The sequence below is a fragment of the Orbicella franksi genome, chromosome 8 (genome assembly GCF_964199315.1).
Source record: "Orbicella franksi chromosome 8, jaOrbFran1.1, whole genome shotgun sequence".
Classification (NCBI taxonomy): domain Eukaryota; kingdom Metazoa; phylum Cnidaria; class Anthozoa; order Scleractinia; family Merulinidae; genus Orbicella; species Orbicella franksi.
The window spans coordinates 26,702,244-26,722,475 of NC_138152.1; the positions used below are offsets into that span (position 1 = coordinate 26,702,244).

At 39.8% G+C, this 20,232-nt stretch overlaps 4 protein-coding genes across 5 annotated transcripts in view; 1 reads left to right on the top strand and 3 right to left on the bottom strand.

Annotated features, from left to right (window-relative positions):
• LOC145495051 (uncharacterized) overlaps positions 1 to 671 on the bottom strand; it is a 10,222-nt gene extending 9,551 nt beyond the window's left edge. The window contains exon 1 of the mRNA XM_081474627.1: positions 1 to 671. This exon is cut by the window's left edge and continues 384 nt beyond it. The gene's annotated coding sequence lies outside the window, so the exon portion shown is untranslated.
• Positions 672 to 1,264: 593 nt separating this feature from the next.
• On the bottom strand, positions 1,265 to 7,147 carry LOC145494438 (uncharacterized). 2 transcript variants are annotated; one of them, XM_081473911.1, is made up of 4 exons: positions 5,638 to 7,147; positions 4,299 to 4,361; positions 1,866 to 2,147; positions 1,265 to 1,476 (listed from the first exon to the last, which is right to left on the bottom strand). In XM_081473911.1, exons 1-4 carry the CDS (start codon positions 5,761 to 5,763, stop codon positions 1,420 to 1,422), a joined length of 528 nt encoding a protein of 175 aa, XP_081330037.1. In that variant the 5' UTR covers positions 5,764 to 7,147; the 3' UTR covers positions 1,265 to 1,419. The 2 variants fall into 2 exon arrangements, with proteins under 2 accessions (XP_081330037.1, XP_081330038.1); XM_081473912.1 differs by lacking the exon at positions 4,299 to 4,361.
• An 831-nt stretch (positions 7,148 to 7,978) lies between these two features.
• On the top strand, positions 7,979 to 16,965 carry LOC145494436 (translation initiation factor eIF2B subunit delta-like). Its single transcript, XM_081473909.1, has 10 exons — positions 7,979 to 8,174; positions 8,704 to 8,780; positions 9,389 to 9,491; positions 9,861 to 9,991; positions 11,115 to 11,206; positions 11,936 to 12,021; positions 12,936 to 13,116; positions 13,837 to 14,179; positions 15,998 to 16,096; positions 16,877 to 16,965. Exons 1-8 carry the CDS (start codon positions 8,025 to 8,027, stop codon positions 14,040 to 14,042), a joined length of 1,026 nt encoding a protein of 341 aa, XP_081330035.1. The 5' UTR covers positions 7,979 to 8,024; the 3' UTR covers positions 14,043 to 14,179; positions 15,998 to 16,096; positions 16,877 to 16,965.
• Positions 15,981 to 20,228, bottom strand: LOC145495741 (uncharacterized). Its single transcript, XM_081475336.1, has 2 exons — positions 19,326 to 20,228; positions 15,981 to 18,430 (listed from the first exon to the last, which is right to left on the bottom strand). Exon 2 carries the CDS (start codon positions 18,171 to 18,173, stop codon positions 15,981 to 15,983), a length of 2,193 nt encoding a protein of 730 aa, XP_081331462.1. The 5' UTR covers positions 18,174 to 18,430; positions 19,326 to 20,228.
• Between the last annotated feature and the right edge of the window lie 4 nt (positions 20,229 to 20,232).

Genomic DNA, 20,232 nt, shown 5'->3' on the forward strand with positions numbered 1-20,232 from the left:
TGTCAACTTTTTAATCAATGAGATTTTATGGACTTTTTTAAGTAGACAATCAACAAGCGAAAAAAGCTATTGACAATGTTTGCGTCATTACGGCTCGTTGTCCCACAGCTACTTTGACAATGTTATGACGCAATTTATCATCAATAAGAGGACAGACGCATAAAAAGCTGACGTCAATTTGTTGAATTGTGCATGCTCGATACTCCAAGAAGGTGTGGAGGGGAGAGGCGTTTCTATAGGCTGTTTCAGGGAAGGGGGTATGAAGGGCAATTGAGCCGAGTATTGGACGCCTTTCTGGTCTGAGTTTTAAGTTCTCAAAAGACATTTCTAATTCCGAAATTTGTTATAGATACGATTAAGTAGTAATTGGATTTCGTGTCAAGTTAGGGAGTAATCGTGCTCGTAATTTCAAAATGAAATTATGAGAACGTGCGATTACTCCCTGAATTATATTCCACTTGGTCCAGTTACTATTACATACATACCAATCGACATGGTCGCATTAACGTTTATGCGTTTTTGTGGGACAACCTTTGTCGAAAAAGCTGTAGAAGCTAATATGGGGAAATAGAGAAGAAGTTTCGTAAACGTTTCTGGAAGTCAAAACAATAACTGTTAGGACTATAAAGCTCATTTTTCTCATTTTTGAATTCTGTAAATAAGTGCAAAACATCTCGTGATATTTAGTACATAATTTTATTGTTGTAACTGATCTAGAAACTCTTTCAAGAGTTATTCGAGCTCATGATAAAACTAACTTATCATCAAGCATATATTATTGCTAAACTATATTATGATTAAAATACCATTTTACTATCAACTATTATTTTTACTATTAGCACTACTGTTATTATTATTACTGCTATTATTGTGTTCGTGCTTTTATTATTACTGCTATTATTATTATTATTAGTAGTAGTAGTAGTAGTAGTAGTAATACTAGCAGCAGCCGCAGCAGCAGTAAGTAGAAGTAGTAGTATTAGTAGTAGTAGAATGTGTATTGTAAAGTTTGAGAGTAATTTTCTTTTGTTTTTTGATTACTTCTCACGTACTATCGATGACACAAACCGCAAATACTTTTGCTACGTTTTTGTGACATTTTCTAAAATTGAGAAGAGCTAAGAATTGGAATGACTTGTTTAAATACAAGTCATTCCAATTTTCAGCTCTTCTCAATTTTATTCATTTCTGTAAATTGCATTCTGCTTCCTTTCCGAACGACTTTATTAGAATTGTTTATTGTAAATATTCAGTTGTGCTGGAAACATTTATCTTGTAAAGTTTTAGTGAAGAATTTTAATGAGCTTAATAAAATAATTATTATTATTATCAAAAAAATATTGTTATTAGTATTATTGTTATTATTGTTATTATTAACTACATCCCAGAATATGTAGCATCGGCTAAGCTGCTAATTACTTAGGCTGTTTGCAGTGAGATTTGTCCAGCTTCTGTTTGGTGATTCCTTTGCCATACCTAAAATTAAAGTAGCAGTGTTAGTTTATGTAAGGAACAACATATTTATTCAGCTCTTTGCGAGAATGAAATGTTGGAATATAATTGTCCTTTCTCGAATTATTTATTTATTTATTTATTTAATTTATTTATTTATTTATTCGGTCTATTTGCACATGCCTACATTGATAACAGTTGTAAGTTATGACTGAAACTAGCTGTACATTGTATAAATATTGTCCGGCCGGGACTCGGGACCTGACCGGGGACTCGCGACCTGACTCGGGACCGGGACTCGGGACCTGAATCGGGGCCTAAAACGCTCATTACTAGCGCAATAACCATGAGGCCACCGCGCTTCCCACATGTTTTGTCATATCTTGCAGTAACTAAGTTATAGCTTGAAATACCTGAATTTCTCTCAAGGGCTGGTAGCCTTTGCCTGCTGCATGTGCATCACCAATCAAAGCGCTTGCAAAAGCCAGGATAATCTCAAAGATGGAAAATATAAGAACCAAGGACGATATGCCTAACATAGTCTTCTCTCGTTCTGTGTACTTGATTTTGGTCAGTTTTGCAGTACTACTCATGTATTTGCTCCTCACGAGACTGGTCACAGCAGAAGAATAGATGCAGACTGTTATTACTGATACTACGGCACACGCCATGCTGACAGACCTCAAAGCCATTATCTATAACCAATACGAAAGAGAGGGTGGTTTTAGAGTGCTAAAAGTTTTGTCGTAACTACTGCATGTAAGTTGCTTTTTTGCCACCATCACCGACAGTCAAATAGCGATGGTTGTTTCTGTTAACTTCATGACATTTCAATGCTGACTGAGTGATCGAACAAACAACACCGCTACCACTGCCACCGCCACCGCCCCCGCCAATACCAATTTCACTTTAACTTCGACTGCCACTGCCACTGCCACTATCACTACTACTACCACTACCACTACCCCCACCACTACCACCACCACCACCACCACCACCACCACCACCACCACCACCACCACCACCACCACTACCACCACCACTACCACCACCACTACCACCACCACTACCACCACCACTACCACCACCACTACCACCACCACTACCACCACCACTACCACGTTCAATTTCAATTTCACTTCCACTTCCATTGCCATTGCCACTGCCACTATCACTACTACTATCGCTGCCTCTACCACTAACAGTGCCACTGCCACTGCCACTGCCACTGTGACCAACACCGCAACTGCCACTGTCACTGCCACTGCCACTGACACTGCCACTACAGCCACCACCATTACCTACCGCCACCACCATTACCTCTGCGATGTTAAATGCACTGCCACTGCTGCTTCCTCAGCTACTGCTGCAACTTAGCCGATGTCTTTGTTCACTCAAAATAAAGCTGACATAGCTTTGACTAAAGTCATCAGTTTTGGAACTGCCTTATTATAGGAAATTAACGATACACTTTATTCACAAGATTTAAAAACAATCGAGTAAGTTTAATGCATCTTAATTTACATCGATGTTAATTTTAAAGAGCACCTTTATTATATAGACACGAGTGTTTCACAACTTGTAAAATTCATACGAAACCACATTCGGGACTCGGGTGGCGTATTTTCCGTATCCTCACTAGTCAAGATATCGATTACTTCACTGATATCATGTTTGACCCTTAAACTGTACTTAAATTTGTTGCTGAATGATCGAAAGTCTTCAGCAATCTTTGGCAATCTTCGATAACCTTCGGAAATTTTCGGAAATTGTCCGGAAACGTTCGTGTGTCCTTGAGACAATTTTTGGAAAATTCGTCGGAAATCTTCGGCAAATGGTCAAAAACGTCCTTATCAGTATGTCTATATAATAAACAAAATAATACATGGTTGCTTGTAAATATGGAATATATCTTCGAGTGTTCAATTTGATATCTACGCTCGCCCATGTATTATCCTCTATTTGTTTCACCTTTGTTTCAGTAACAAAGCCTCATCTGCTCAAAGCTCCACTATCAATGCCTCGGAGTCCGTATCTGGTTGTTCTTCTTCAAGATTGAGCTCAAAATGTCTTTGGACTGGTTTTCGTATTGATCCGTTTCCCCGAGGGGATAGCTAACTTCCTCAGTCCTTCTTAAATGTTCCAAGGTCATTTCGTCTTCGCACTTCACGGTCACCTTAATGGGGATTTCCAATGAGCTAACAATGACTGGAAATACTTTTTTCCCTTTAGATATGTATGTTGCGACGTTTGTATTACAGCAAATTTGCGTAAAATAAACTTAGGCGCGTTAATTTTGTGTAACGTAAATTTTCTTCCGCGTTGTCAAAGTACATCATTAATTTCCTATAATAAGGTATAATAAGCACTTAATGACTGGCCTCGAGGGGAACAGTGAGTTTTGTTTCCCGAGACCCTCAATGTTCCCCAAGGCGAAGCCGAAAGGAACATTGAGGTCGAGAGCAAACTAAACTCACTGTTTCCCGCGGGACCAGTCATTGAGTGTTTTGTTATACCTCCCAACTCAAAGATAGAAAAAAAGTGCGAAGAAATAGTTTGCTTGACGCCGGCTGGCTCACAAATTTGCCGCGGTTTCAAGGAACGCGTCCTGATCATGTGTGAGTCAAAAGTTCAAGTTGTTGTTTCCCTAGGGAGTTAGTGAATTTTGTTAGCCCTGGCGAATTAGTGAGTTTTGACCCACGACACATGACACGTTCTCCTCCAATCGGAAAACGTATCTCAGTTCAGAGGTAGAACAACGTAATTTATGACAATCATAGAGGAATCTCAAAGTCTAAACAAGTCTAAAATCAATGAAACAGCTCTCATTACGGCGTAGTTCTTACCAAAGTTAGGGAGCGTCTAGCCGAGGTGGACATTGCCAGTCCCATGATACCAGTAGACAACACCTTGCTAAAAACAGAAAACAGTTCGCCGTCAATATAAAATGGAAACTTTAAGATAAATCGTGCTTTTTAATTTTTCCGTAGAACAGATGGATGTTCGAACTTACTTTTATAACATTCTCAACTGGTAAGTTATTTTTCTTTCCTCTGTACTAAAATAGCTGACCTCACAGGCCCTGGTTGATTCTAAATCATTAGCTATTTAACCGTTGGACTACGAGCCCGAGTTTCCTATGAGTCTTTAGTCAACGAAGCGTAGCAGAATGTCGAAGAGTGAAAGGCAGGCAGAGTGAGATCACTTGCATTGTGAGCACTCTTAATTTTACAAAAAAAACCTGTCATCGCTTGTGCGATCATTTCAAGTGCTAGACAAATTTTTGTTCTTCTCCGCACTTTTGAAAGCATTTTGTCTCCTCTTCTCTACAGTTATTTCTTTCGCTTTTTCGATCCTCTTGTTGTCCTCGCCCGGAATCGCCCGTGAGATCCCTGGTCTGATTTTCTTTGACCCGGGCCCGCCAACCGGCATTGCTCTTGTCAGCAAGCTTTAGTATTTTTTTGGCAATGGCGGGAACATATTTCAGCTCATAGTCGACCATTCCCCTGGCTTTCTCTTCCTCCCTTACAGCCAGGAGACTGCCAAACTCGTTCAGAGTCCCTTTATCCTAGTTATGCGTGATTACAAAGAAACGCGTATTTATATTGTAACCTTCGAGTTTCAGCTTTCCGGCTCCAGCCGCCTTTTCCATTTTCTGAGTTTCACTGGTTGTTTGAGAGACCAAGCCTGGTGTAAAGCTTTCTATCGTCTGATCAAGATGGAATTTGTGCGCTTCGAAAACGTCCCCTAGCACTGCATAGTCTGGCTCGTGGAAGGTTCTGGGCTCATGGCATGGCTATACGATAACGAAACCCGGAAATGAAATCTGAAGCACAGCCGTAGTGGTCTCACACTTGATAAAAACATCAAGCAATTCATTTCTTTACATTCTCTACTGAAGTCGCAATGAGGAGTATCACTGATAGTAATCGTAGTGCTGACGAAAATGTGTAAGCATGAAAACCTGCATGCTGTCGCGAACGCTTCCAAAGGAAATATTATCGGAAAATCGAAAATTTATCGAACGTTGTAAAAACAATTCATTGTCACCTACATATAAACCCAAGCTGCAACTGGTTCTTCATCGGTTGTTTTTAAGTTTTAATCTACTTTAAAAACATTGTAAAGGAGAAGAAGAGACAATATTCTACCATGGATCATGTTACATCTCCGCAGTGTACTTACAAGAACAGCTATCCAACATGGTATGAAGAGAAAGCTTGATAGAACACATCGTACTTGAAATCCGTCGACCAACCCGAGCGTTAAAAAGGTAAATGACATCAAAATCTGAACTATCCAGATCTCCATTTCAAGACGTCTATTTTGCGCAATTTTAAGCTAGCTTTGGGAAAAGGTGTAAGCACTTCAATTTTCAAAAGCTGGTGAACTGTCCACTGATGAATGCAGAATTCAGCATAATAGGTGAACGGCTCCACAGGTAGAGTGTCACGAATACGTAAATTTATGTCCATATTTAAGACTGCTACGTTTGTACATGTAAATGCACGGGCGAAACTGAAAGATAATTAACTTTGCGGTCAGCTCTTCAGATGTGGATTCGCCTTGCTTTAGGACGGTTTTCAGTTTCCTTTCTCTATGACCTCGTCTGTTAAGGCTACTCTGTTAATAGGGGGCTTAAGCAAACCACGACGGTGACACGAACAAGAACGTCAGCGAAAGGAAAACGTTTCACGAGCAAAGCTGTGGCTTGGCATGTGAATTATAAATCTTGTATATTTCTTTACTGTCATCTACAAAACGGCAATAACCAACTTCTGCGTGTTTCGGAGAATCTGAATCGTGACGAGTGATGTTGCGTATTTTCTTTAGGAATTGAACGCTGTCACTAGATATTTAGCCTGCACAAGTTTTTAGACCGATTGGCGTACTGAACAGGTCAAGAAAATTGGAGCATTCGGAAGTAATTATAAATCCTTTTTTTCACTATGGGTTTTCCTCGGCGCCGCCGTCGTCATTGCATAAGCACCTCTAGCCGACTAGCTATCAATACGCCTGTATTGTTTGTTATAAGTGATACCAAAATCCGCACTTTACCCAGCTAAATGAGACATCGAGGAGCCCCGCTCCTTTGACTTAGGACTCCCCAATGAATACAATGGTCTACAATTAGAAACTTCAACACTAATTGTGGCCGGTACCAACTCTTTTTTTCGAGGGCCTACTCTCTCTAAGAGATGCGCGATCGTTCCTAATTGTAGTCATTATCTTGAACTGCATGGATGATGTCTTTTGATGAACCATGATTCCCTGCAAGCTTGTCTTATAGAGCGAATTGGCCATTAAACTGCTGTCGCTCTTCTACCACATTTACTAAAATGTGTTTCCTTTCAACACAACATTTCATAATCTACTTAAAGAGGTCTCATTTTATACAGAGGGGCTCCCATCCTCTAATAATTGGTAAACACGGAAGCCCTCAACAAACTGTCCAGTAAGAAACTGTCCAATAACCAACTGTGCGATAACAACTTAGCAAGTGAATTAGTGGAAAATAGGAGTTTTTTAAACCAATCACAATCGAGGAAATTGTAATTTTTATGATTAATTTTATTATATTGAAGTTATTTTTTGCTCACATTTTGATCAATAATTTTCGCTAGGTCGCTCAACGGACAACCCCTCAGCAGAAAGTTGGTTTATTTTCTCATCTTCATCAATATGAAAAGGACTTGTCTTTAACACAAGAAATAAGGTACAAGACATGCAATATCGTTAGTATGTGTGCATTGTGTATGATATCATGCAAATAGTTGGTGCTTAGTTGGAATTTGAACATTGAAATTCATTATGTATCAGTGTCCCAACCTACCTTTCTGATTTTCGTGCCATCTTTCTTTTAAATTTAAGGAAAAATGATCAGTCATTATTTGTAAGAATTAAACTACATAGATCTGCAGCTATTTACTGTACACTGTTCTTAAATTCAGTTGGTACCTTCTATCTTACTTTATAAATATGCAGTTGTTATACATGTATGGTTCAAACAAGCTTGCATCCGATATTATAAAATAATTAACTGAGCTACTATGTACACTCTCATTGGCCAATAGGTGTGTTCACATGAGAGTATGTAGACACAGTTGTGACGTTGCACGTATTTTTGAGAATTATTTTATAAAAGCAATATTTAGAGCACTTTTTCCATGTTTAAATACATGTAGCTTCATCTAAACACTTTGGGGGCCTGGGAGAATTCTTGAAAGTTATGCAAACCCTCGACTACATGTATGTCTTGGGTGGCATAACTGTCTTGAATTCTCCCAACCCTCCTCGTTTTAAGATGAGGCTATGTGAACACGGTAAAAGTGTTCTATTGCTTAAAGGGTTAACTTGCATTCATAAATCTCTGAACCTTTCCAGAGATTTGCTTAAGTATGTTTAAATTATAAATTACAGATACAGTGGAAAAGCCAGCTATATTGATAAAACTCTGTTTATTATACTGCTCTGCATCCAATGGAAATCATTAGTTCTGATGTCATGTTCAGAATACGTTTATGTAAATACTTAATTGTAGGTAGAATATAATTGTGGTTTTCATTGCTTACATGTTGAATTATGTTTGTCCACAAAGTTTGGGAAGTGCAGGGAACAGCAACATTCATCCAGCAGTAATCAAACTTGGTGTTCAGTATGCTAAAGGGATCATTTGTGGGTCAAATGCACGATGTGTTGCTTTGCTGTTAGCTTTCAAAAAGGTAAGGAGGTTGCCATGATTACTGTACATAAGGTTAAGGTTAAGTCTGTACATGAGCCAAGTGGCCCATCAGGCTTATGTCGCTCTCTGTAGCAAGGAGTGACCAGGCGTCTACTCCCCCCTGGATGGGATGCTAATCCATTGCAGGGTTACCCCACAGCATTACATTTGTTGGTACCTCTTTATACACCTGGGTGAAGATAGGTGCATGTATTGTGAGAGTAAAATGTCTTGCCCAAGAACACGACACAATGTCCCTGGCTAGGGCTCAAACCTGGACCGCTTGATCCAGAGTCGAGCGCTCTAACCAATTGAGGCCAACACACCTCCGCATGGCTGCTGTACAGTCATTTTCATTTTTCGCCGTTGATATACGTAACACTAAATTCTCATAATCCACTGCAAGAAAAATGCACAGTAAACAAGTAGAAGTTAGATTAACCAATAAAAGGTATTTGAACCAGGGGCTGAACATAGGGTAATGGAGTGTTACAAAAACATTGATTTCAATGATGTCTTGCTCTGTGCAGTTGATTGCAGATTATGTCACTCCACCTCAGAAGGAGCTTTGCAGAGACCTTGATGCAAAGATTAAACCAAATATTAGGTAAAGGATGCAAATTTGTCGCTGACAGTTGTGCAGCACATAACTTCTCTCTTTTTTCATTCAAATGTTCTTTGACTAAATGAACTTGGAACTCACACCATGCTTTTATTTTTAAATACAAGTTGAAAAATGTCAAAGGATCTTGTGGAACAGGCAGGTCAAATGTTATGGATGTTTTTTGAAGTTTGTTACATTTCAGACCTTTAGGTGTTCAATTTTAAGGACAATTTTTCTACATTGAACTTTTCTACACTGAATTCACTAAATTATAACTAGTTATGTGAAAACCTTTACAGATTTAAGTGATACAAAAACAATGGTAGTATATGAATGTTTAATAGAGTTACGCATCCTAGCGGGGTAGTACTTTTTTTGTCACAGAATGATACATTTCCACAAATTGATGAAACTAAAATCAACAATATATTGAAACATTTTATTTCAACTTCTGAATTATACTACGCCTGTAAGGCCTGACTCCACAGGTCGCCTGTGACTCAGTGACAAAACTGCGAGAAGTGAGGACATCTTTTGCCGTGTAGATAAATAAATGTGTTTGTCACATTTTCTTCAAATCTGTTTTGTTTTGTTTTTATTTTTGTTTTCAGTTTTTTGACTCAATGTCGGCCTCTGTCTGTTAGTATGGGCAATGCCATCAAATATCTAAAGCTGCAGATCACTCACACACCACCTGATATGGCTGAAGATCAGGTTAGTTTATGTATGTAACAGTTACACGTAAGCTTGTGGAGTTTATTAGGTCTTGGGGAGAGGAAATGTCAAGCTTTGTTTAGTTCAGGGTTTTCAAATTGAACTCAAATAGCAGGAGGAAAATGTTAAGTAGGCGCAGCGCTATTTGCTTGTGATCAAAACGGCCGGGTGTGTAAAAGTGTCGGAATTGGTTACCGGTGGGGGGCAGGTGGGGGGAGGGAGGGGATGTCCCCCTGTTCCGCTCCGCATTTCCAAAATTATTGTAACTATATATAACTTATTAGTAGCAAGGGGAAGACTGCTCGCAGTGTACATTTCCATGTACGTGTACATGTAGTTCCTCAATAGATTTTTTTAAATTCTTTCCAGGCTAAGAGGAATCTTATACAGAGCATCGACAAGTTTATCCAGGAAAAAATTGTGTTAGCCGGCGTTGCCATCTCCGAGACGTATGCAAGAACGAAGATCAACGATGGAGATGTGATACTCACATACGCTTGGTGTGTATCATAAAATGTTCTTGTAAACTCTTCTAAAAGAAGCACAAAAGAACAGAATATTTCCCTTTACGCCCTCATCTCTTTGACGCTCAATAAAGAACTGAAATTGGACTGCAAATGTTACATACTTTTGACGGAGCTCTGCAGAGATTTGTGTTGAAGCGGTTTGGAGGTAGTGTGGTGGAGTGGTTAGGGCGGCGACTTGAAATCCGGAGGTCGCGTTTTCAATTCCCGCTCTGACCACGAAGCCGGATTTGTTTCTCGGTAGGCCCTAGTTCAACTCCTCGGTCATGCTTGTAAATAGCCATCTGGTCTGTTTCCCGCCAGCTGGGATTTTTAACCCTATATATTATGTTCAATTGATATATCTGTTTCTGTCAGTTTAAGTAGATGCTTGAGAACTAGCTAGGTGTAGCTAAGCGCATTGACCACTATAAACAACAACATTTGAACATTTTCCTTTTCACTTGAATGTCGAAAGTAATTCGCATTTGCTTTGGTTTTTCATCAACTACGCTACCGATTGGCTTTGAAAACTCGCGCCACTTTTTCATCCAATCAGAAGTGAAACCAAAATCAATCGTGATTCGCGCGTCAGCTAAATATATTTTACTGATGTTCTGATTGGTTCATTGTATTGTCCGCGTCGTTTGTGATTGGTTAGAGTGATTACTTTGGTTTTGGTCTCACGATCCTCAGGCCCCGTCCGCGCTCTGCGGGAGAAATTTGAAAACGAAGGTTTTACTCTGAAAACGCATCAAAGGTTTTCCGTCCACACTACGCCGGAAGAATTTGACAATGCTTCAATCACCGGTCATTTTGGATTTGTGTTTGAGGAAAACTCTGTTAGAGAAATCACATGATTATCGTAACGCCATCGTTTTAGAAAATCTCTGCTTTCACAATGTTTTCCGTTCATACCAAAACGAAAAGTCGGCGTTTTGAAATTCCTCCGATTTGAAAAGCGTTTTCGAAAAACTCCGTTTTTCGTGACGGATTAGTGTGGACGGTAGGCCTAACGGTAGAAGTAAAAGCGTTTTCAAATTTCTCCGCCTTAATAATTTGCTTGTCAGGTAGCTCATTCTCAAGTTTTGCGTTTTCCTTTTTACTTTCTACTCTCTAGCTCTTCGTTAGTTTTGAAAATTTTAAAAGATGCCCATAATGCCGGCAAGAAATTCAGAGTGGTCGTTGTTGACTCCAGACCAAAGTTTGAAGGTAAGTTGTGCCTTTTTTCGTCGCAGTATAGCCTTAATAAACCAGTAGAAGCTAATTTTAAGCATCTTCGGCGATTCTCGGTGTTCTCCGAGAGCCTTCGGTCAAGCTTCGCACATTTTCGTCTCATGACGACTATGACGACAGGTTTTGACGTTTCCCGCCAAAAGATCCGTTCGCACTCGTGGGTTCTTTCCTTATTTATACCTAATCGTGCCTTTTCGGCTCAGTTCGGCGGTATATCAAGCGAGCTTTGTCGAGCCATGGTTCGTATTTTGGCGAGTCTGGTCGAACCAAAATACCCAATGCGAGACCAAACGAACCTGGTATGCCGACGACGCGTAACAAACTGAAAAGGTATGATTAGGTATTAATCGCACCCAAATTCGGCCACAAATCCAGCCATACCTAGACTACGGATCTGTAGTTCCTCGTTCACTTAGTTTGTCGTCGCGAAATCCTGGTGGGCGCTTCTAACGCCCCCAGGATTTCGCGTGGCCAGTTTTTCCTCGAGGTTTATTAACGGTCATGCTCGACGGACTAAGGCACTAAGCGAAAGAGGGACTACTCGTAGTCTAGCCATACCAAGCTAGTGAGTTGATGTCGCAACATATCACAACAGGATACCTTCCTTTTGATTGGCTATTGTGAATTTGGGTACGGTAAGAGGAAATTAAAATATTGTTCTGATACTCAAACTGTTAAGTTGTTTAAAATCTTTGTCTTCAACAGGTCGGGAGTGTCTACGAAGATTGGTGAAACACGGAATAAGATGTTCATACGTGTTGATCAGCGCTATTTCTTACGTCATCAAAGAGGTTGGTGTATTTGGGAAGCACGGATGGTGCAGTTGTGAGAGCGCTCACCTCCCACCAATGTAGCCCGGGTTCGATTCCGGCCCGGTGCATATATGTGGGTTAAGTTTGTGGTTGGTTCTCGCCTTGCTCCCCAAAGGTTTCTACGGGGAATTAGGATTTTTTCCCTCCACAAAAACCAACATCTCCAAATTCCAACTCGACCAGGACAGAGGAACTGCATGAAAACCAGCTAAGGCTGATGTGTCTTCCTCTCTAAACATTGTAATTTATTTTTGAGTAGCTATCCGCTTTGTTGTCGTATTATTTTATCTAGCAAGATGAACAATTTGTCTCAGATAGATCGCAAATGAAACGGGTCTTGAAAGCAATTGACGACAAAGGAAGATTTTAAAATTATCTTTTAACGTCATCTAGAGAGTTCCTTTACATTTCTTTGCGAATTAGCTGCCTTCGCGACTAAAAGGATCCTGAACATAGCCAATAATTTCGTCTGTTTTGTACGTTTTGTGTTCATTGTATTTTTTGCTTTTCATGTTTTGGAGCAATAAGGTCATATGTATAGGTAATCATATGAATGCGAGTGCAATTTAAGGATTTACATTACCCGTGATATCTGAAAATTCCCTCAAAATTTGATAGAATTTTCAAATATCATGAGTAGTATAAGACGTATAAATCCTTAATTGCTTGAGCTTTCATACGATTACTCAGTTATTATATGACTGAGAAAATTGCGAACGCGCGTGCGTTTATTTACACTGCAGTGCAAATTAAGAATTAACGATAAATTGGCTTGCTCTGAGCCAATCACAATGAAGTAATTTTCTCAGTCATATAATAAAGATGGAAATTGTCATGTGAGCATGTTAGCATGACATGCAATGTTAATTTTTTCTTTACCTGTCCCTTTCTAGGTATCAAAAGTGTTCCTTGGTGCCCACGCCCTGCTCGCCAATGGTTACGTCAAGTCACGTGTTGGCTCGTCCATGGTGGCTATGATGGCCCAGGCCTCTAACGTTCCGGTGTTGGTCTGTTGTGAGACGTGCAAGTTCTGCGACAGAGTTCAGACCGACTCTTTTGTTTCCAACGAACTGAGTAAGAAAATAGTAAATTTACGACAGTAGGCTTCCCCTTAACGAAACTTTTGGAGAAGCGGTGGTCTAAAGGTCGATACATTCGACGGGACATTTGACTGGAGCATATCTCTGTCTACTTTTTGGGTACAGTTCATTATTTTGCCCCTGCGATATGCCCCTTCATATACACCGATATTAACGGTTAGTGTACTGCTGGCCTGCGTATCGAGTGGTTCTCGTTCAAGCCCTATTGTGTTGTGTTCTTGGGCAATGGGGGCCAGTCTCCACTTAGGATTATAAATGGGTCCCAGAGAATTGTCGGAGCAACTTGCCCAGAAATGTTGGGAGGTAACCCTGCGAAGGATCATTATCTCATCCAGAAGTTTCTATGGAATGGGTCACTTGATCTAATCAGAAACCTTGTTGAATTCTGGTATAAGCTCAACAGAAGTTAATCCGCAAATTGAGTCCCTAGACTGAGCTCTCCTGATAATCTTATTGTCTTGTTAATTCACATCCATGTCTTATCGTAGACTTTTTAAGATTTCCTTCATTTCCAGTCTGTTAGTTTCTCTACTGGGAAAGGAATTTTCCCTCTTTCAGCGCGCAAATTTTCTACCGGCGCGTAAATACGCGTCAGGCAATGGACAAGCCAGTGCTGTCGTGACGTCATAGTCTTAGACGCGATCAAGGTGATAGATGTATTTTAAAATCCGGGACTTAACGATCTTTTCTCCAGGCGACCCAGATGACTTAGTACCGCTGACCAGAGAAAGCCCGGATGTCCTGTCTGACTGGCGTGACGTCAATTCCCTTCACTTACTGAACCTCGTGTATGACGTCACTCCACCCCATTTCGTCTCCATGGTGATCACTGAAGTAGGAATGATTCCCTGTACATCTGTGCCAGTGGTACTAAGAGTGCAGAATCCTGAGCAGCAGTAGAATATAACAATTTATCTTACATGACGTATCCCTCTCAGTTTGAACACGACTGAACCCGCGATTTACAAGAGAAACATCGCTAAGTGCCACGACACATCTTCGTGACGGCGAGCTGACGTTGCAACTGTCAGGGAGAGGTCGTACCTTTATCTGATTGGTCTATTTAAGTCGGAAACTGTTCGGACTCTTCCTTAGGGCAATGTAATTACTCTTGGGGGACGTACTTGCTTGACTGAGCAATTCGGAGGTGCTAGTTCAGTAGTTGGGTGTAATCTTGAACCTTACGTTAAAAATTTAAATTTTACACCTGTAATAGATTTGCAACAAAATTATATCAACGACTTGAATAATACATTTTAAAAAACGGTACATTACTTTTATTTGAACAATAGTTCGGTTATCCGTGAAATCAAACTTACCGTGAAATAACCGCCCTAGGCATAAGTATATCGTACTAGAAATAAAATGACAGAAATGTAATGAGAGAGTAGCCGTCGAGTGATCTTGAACTACCAAAACCCCCGTTCTGTAGCTAATCACAAATAGTCATACGCGCTCTCAAAAAGAATAAATTTAGGCCTCACGGAATGGTTTGCAGTACATCAGCAGGAAAAAATTTATGACATGCGCAGTTGAACCGTTTCTCGGAAACACTTGCTCCAGTCAAATTATTGTAAACTTTTTGGCTGAATATCGTCTTCCGACGCGAAGGTTTTGGCCCATAGACGTGCAAAGAAGGAAGAATGGGACACGGCTGAAAGTTCTACCGTTTTAATTTTTTCTCTTTCGTCGCGTAAGTGGCAGAAATACGTATTTTTTTACTTTTTTGCCGTCCTCAGCGGGCAGAGGCGGTGATATCGAAAAACCGAAACGGTGAAATTGGAGATTTGCCTTCTAGTTTCCTGGATAATGAAGGTCTGGAGGCCTAGACTGATTGCTCTTGAAGTTATTTCAACTTTTTCCCCGCGCGCCCAAGATATTGTAGTGAAATAAATATTGAATGCACTAAGCGCACGGAGACAGCTTGGGAGATGTTAAATTCGAGGCTACGAGAGGTGAGTTCACGCTCCATTCTTTCAGGTAAATGCAAATAGTTACCCCCTGCTAGTATTGATTAGTAAGCCACAACAACTGTTTGGTATTCCAGTAATGATTTTTTTCCAGCATAATAGGCACTTTCATTTTTAATGTTCTGAATAAAGGTGGTCTTGTTTAGACATTCCGCTGTTGATAACATTTTCATATTTTGGGAGGGAATAAAATTATTCAGTCTGTTGTGCGTTTTATCAGTTACATCAGGTTTTAATAAACACTGCTCTGCTTTACATTCCCTTATATTAGGCTACTTTCGATTCCTTTCTACCTTGTTTTTTCTCTCATGCAACATGGTACCTCATGTACATTAGTACACTGCTTTATGTTATTTTATCTTATACAAGCTACACTCTTGTGTAATTTTAAGCAAACTTTACGTTAAAAATTACCAATACTTACATTTTTACTGTGAAAATTATGCGGCTTACTTATCATGCTAGTTTTAAACAACTGCCCCATATGAATGATAATGAAAAACAATTATATATGTTCAAATCCATTGTAAACTGCCGACTGTACAACTTTACAGCAATCATGCATTATAATCACTCAGAAGTATTTTTATATTCACATTCACTGTAAACTGCTGACTGTACAACTCTACATTAATCATGCATTACATTATAATCACTCAGAAGTATTTTGATATTTATGATCACTATTATTTACACTGCAACAATTTGTATTTTACAAATGGGTAAGACTCCCCACAAACTAATTACTTTATCTGAATCTCAGATAGAACATAGTTGAAGCGCATTTGTTTAGTATGAAATTGTTACAATTGAAAATAATCTTTTTGTGAAAGTACCTTTTTAGAAAGAGCCATCCCATATTTGACTTTCATTCTTCTTGTATAGGAAACTGGGTGGTATGCATGTCCAAAGTGGATGGAAGATCAATGTTCAAAGACCGTACAATGTTTGGCAGGTTTTGTACGAAGAACTGGCATTCTCTTGGTAAGTCATGTGTTGAAAGTTCCTGTCCATAACCCCATACCTCAGTAGCTGCAAGTTGCATTAGAGATGGAACCTTTCCAGCTGTTCTGAATTCTGTAATGACAGTTGGCCGGAATGACCTCTGGTTTTCCAATTGTGATGTGCCTTTGGTGGAAGCTTTCCACTGCAGTTCAAGTTTGCGGCCTTCAGCTTTGAGGGACTGGATCATGCTTGAGGTGTTGCTATTTAGTTTCCTTGCTTCCCAAGCTTTGGGATATACATCTTTTGCAGTCAGTGGCCCATGGTTTTCACATTTTCGGATCATATTTAACTTCTTTCTTGCCTCTTGCAAAAGGTCTGAGGTCAGCATGTTTGCATATGCCTTCATTCTCTCTTCATGTACTTCTCTTGCTGCTTCAATGGTGCGGTTGTTGTTTTTTCCACTGTGAAGTATGTTCTCAACAAATGTTATCGAGGCTTGTTTTGACAGCTCTGACATGTTGTTTTGAAGATAAAGTTGTGAAAGGTTGAACTGCCTTTCAGCAATTACATTGTTCACAGGAATACTGAAAATGTGTTTGGCATAGAACTCGAAAAGGTGGGGGTTAGCTTCTTTACTGATGAGACTACTCTGTGGTGATGTTGCAACTCTTTTGATATCATTCAGTAGTTTTGGTTCCTTCAAGTTCCAGATTTCTGCCCATTTAACTAAACCAGCTCTGTTCTTACACACCAATGTGTGAAGATTTTGTCCGTGGACATAGAAATTTTGCACTGACCTGCTTTCTTTTTCTCTTTCAGTTGGCAGCATGACAGGAATTTCAAGAGCCTTCAAAACAGAATACCAGAAAGAACTTTGGTATCTTGGATCAGCTCCAATTCCAAATAACTTGGGGAAGGACAACCACTCTGATCCATGGTCTTTAACAACTTTAAGTGCTTCTTGCAACATTGGCCTCTGCACTTCCTGACGAAAGTGGTTGATGGCTGCAGGATCCTTCAGTGACATCTTCATCTGCTGCTCAGTTAAAGGAAAATATGCTGATGGAGACATCAACATTTTACTTAATGTTTCATGATGTTTAAGGACAGTTGCTGGCCATAATCGTGCCAGGTATCCACTGGAGAAGCCAAGTTCTTGATCTGTTGCTTGTGATGCATTGAGAGATGGAATAAGAAACTTGTCAAGAAACTCGTACAAAAACTTAATTTCCACTTGAATCATTGGACAGGAGCTCAACTTGATAACATTCTGCCACACTGTGTAGTGGCTGTCTGACTTTGGCATTCTTTCCAGGACACTCTCTCCAAGTTGTAGACAGGCTTTACCATACTTCAAGTGCCATTGAAGTGTCTCATAGTAGTATGTCCACCTCGTGTCAATAAAGGACTGGGGAAGGGGTGGCTCTTTACTTAAGATTCCTAGTGATACATACATTGATTTGTACTGACTTGGGCGTTCATGATGAAGCCAAGATACCTTATAAAGTAATTGCAATACATGGTTGTTATTCATGTCACCCTTAGCCCCAAACCCAGCTTGGCACATCCTTCTTAACATAATGTTCAGGACGTGGGGGTAACATCCAACAAAGAACATGTCCTTTTCAAAAACCCTTGAATTATTTGCTATTAAACCATTAGCCTTCCCCTTCTGGGTTGAGGCATTATCCCCAACCAAACCTGAAACATTAGTTATGCCATATTCATCATGAACAACATGATATTCTACATCAGACTGGTGCTTTCCTGACCCACTCGCTGTCAAACTGTTACCAAGGACATATGCCCTGGGTTCATTGATCTCTGGGCACCAGGTGTGGACACCTACAATGTGCCGCTCTTCGCCACCTTTGTTGGAGTCATCACTCCATACATGGAAATCATATTGGCTACTTGCAAATCTTTTGCGTAATATCAGTTTATCGGCCTCCCCTAATAGGATATTCCAGTCTGCCAGTGTGGATGGCGAGACATCAACATTTGTTGGGGGGCTACAGTTGAATAAAATACTGAAAATTAGATGTAATGCAATGGGTGTCTTTTGGCTAGAAAGCAAACATGCATGCTGTAAATATCTCATGCAGGCCATAAACATGACTGTTCTACGATTTGTTCCATTTTTGCCATGAGAAAATGTGTCCACAAGGGAATACCTAGGTTTCTTTACATTTTCATCATTTTCCTTTAATTGTCTTTTCAGCTTTGTGGAAGCAGATTTTGTCCCTCGTAGTTTGTTACCGACTTGTTTCGTTTTCAATTCAGTAGACTTCAAAGTTCTTTCACGCTTCTTTGCTTCACTTTGTAACTTCAAGACATCTTTCCTTAGGTCATTGTTAATTCTTCTCAAAAATACTGTAAATATGAAAATGTCATAATTAAAAACTGTTCCTTACTATAATAAATAGGGCCTTACAAGTTTTACTTATATTTTGTTTTTTTTTAAACAATAAATTTAAGGATAGAAAAACTAAAGTATACAGTGAAAGTTACTGTTTCCTCGGCGGTCCGCTTATATCGAGTCTAGATGTTGACTTGCGAATTTACAAAACGAAAGGCAGACAAACCCTTTGGGGAAAAATTGCATTCTCACAAAATTTACGACTAGACTAAAATTTGTCGGTCGCTTTTGGTTAAAAGGCTGTTAACATGAACCTACGAAAGTACCTGAAGTACTGGCGTAATACACGAAAGCCGGCCGGCCACAGAAAATTAAAAATAACCTAAATATCTATCTAATTTTGAACATTTTGCAATGGTTCGAGCAAGCAGACTTTTTTAAAAGAGCATTTAGCTGCGATTCAAATCTTGTTTACTGCGTACCCAGCTATGAAGGAGCCCTTTTTTTGCGAAGCGGTGATATCCAGTCCAGAGTATGTTATTAAATTTTTGTCTGCTTCGGAACTCGGTGTCCAACTCGATCACCAAAATCGCCGCTTCAAGTTTGGTATTTTGACACAGCCGTGTCCTATCTGACCATACCATTTAGTTTGCTTCATTTTACAAACTTTTTAAAACTATTTTCGTTTTAAGTATTCCTTGACCCCTTGTAGTGGTAATATATTATTACGTTAAATAAGTTTGAGTTTAAAAAATTTAGTGACAACATCGAAACTCGCATTAATTGACATCGCCACGAATTTTTAATGTATTTGTGGGAAAGCGGCTTTTACTGGTAATTCAGAAGCTTTAAGAAACACTTTTTAGGAGATTTATAGACGGCTTGATGACTACTTGAGCAGACACTTACCTATACTTCGTCGTAGAGTTTGTATTGTCCTCTTCAGGCCGGCACTTTCACACTGTAGGCGTTTACAGTCTCGCTCGAGTTTGTCGATTTTTTCCTCGCTCGACAGGTTTTTCAATTCTACTCGGACACTGCTTGCAGCTATTTTTTTCACGTTTTCATCGGTAATTTCTTTCTTCTTCTTTACTGACGGTTGATTTAACCGGGAAAAATGACTGCCGTGAACTCATTTTCGTCCCATCTGCTCGACATTTTGTTGCAATTTTAAAATAATTTGCTTGAGTGAGCTTGAATGTAAACATTAGCGAGTTGAGCCCGCGTATCCCTACGAACAGCAGTTTCCCCAAAAAAGTACTCTGCGCATGTCACAAAAAATTGGGCATCAGCGGTCCAAGGGGTAGGATACCGTTCCGTGAGGCCTAAAATTGTACACCAAGCAGCCGTCCCTCTTGACCAGCGGTCGGGAAAATACCAGATTGCTGCAACTGCAGATACCGACAGTCCGAACGTGTGCAATAAGCGTACCTCCCGTGACGTGGAAAAAGAAAAATTGGTAGTTCCACGCTAACCAGGTGTATTTAAAAATGTTAATTTGAAAAAAACCCGAATAACTGTCATAATTATCTACCTAAAAAGGGATCCTTAGTATCGTTCTATCACGGTTCAAGTAGTTAATATTACTTTTTAATTCTTTCAATGTTAATTTTTGTTGTTGTTGTTGTTGGAGTGGCAAGCGTAAAGATAGGTTAGGTTGTACGAGGTGACGAATTGGACGGATTATATCACTATTCACGGAATAGAAAACGTTAATGCCAGTGAATAAGGTCACGGCGAACTGGAACCTACATGTCTTGACTGGGCAGTGTCAAACGTGAAAACCAGTTGACTGAAATCTTATCGTTTATTGCCT

Bases quoted from the DNA above. Each gene is read 5' to 3' on its own strand.
- LOC145494438 (XM_081473911.1), bottom strand. From the start codon at position 5,763: ATGGAGATCTGGATAGTTCAGATTTTGATGTCATTTACCTTTTTAACG. The intron at 4,362-5,637 runs GTAAGTACACTG...GTTTTTAGCAAG, and splicing joins CATGTTGGATAGCTGTTCTT to GTGTTGTCTACTGGTATCAT. The intron at 2,148-4,298 runs GTAAGAACTACG...TATTGGTTATAG, and splicing joins CTAGACGCTCCCTAACTTTG to ATAATGGCTTTGAGGTCTGT.
- LOC145494436 (XM_081473909.1), top strand. From the start codon at position 8,025: ATGTTGAATTATGTTTGTCCACAAAGTTTGGGAAGTGCAGGGAACAGC. The intron at 8,781-9,388 runs GTAAAGGATGCA...TTTTGTTTTCAG, and splicing joins AAGATTAAACCAAATATTAG to TTTTTTGACTCAATGTCGGC. The intron at 13,117-13,836 runs GTAAGAAAATAG...TCTTTTCTCCAG, and splicing joins TTTTGTTTCCAACGAACTGA to GCGACCCAGATGACTTAGTA.
- LOC145495741 (XM_081475336.1), bottom strand. From the start codon at position 18,173: ATGTTTATGGCCTGCATGAGATATTTACAGCATGCATGTTTGCTTTCT.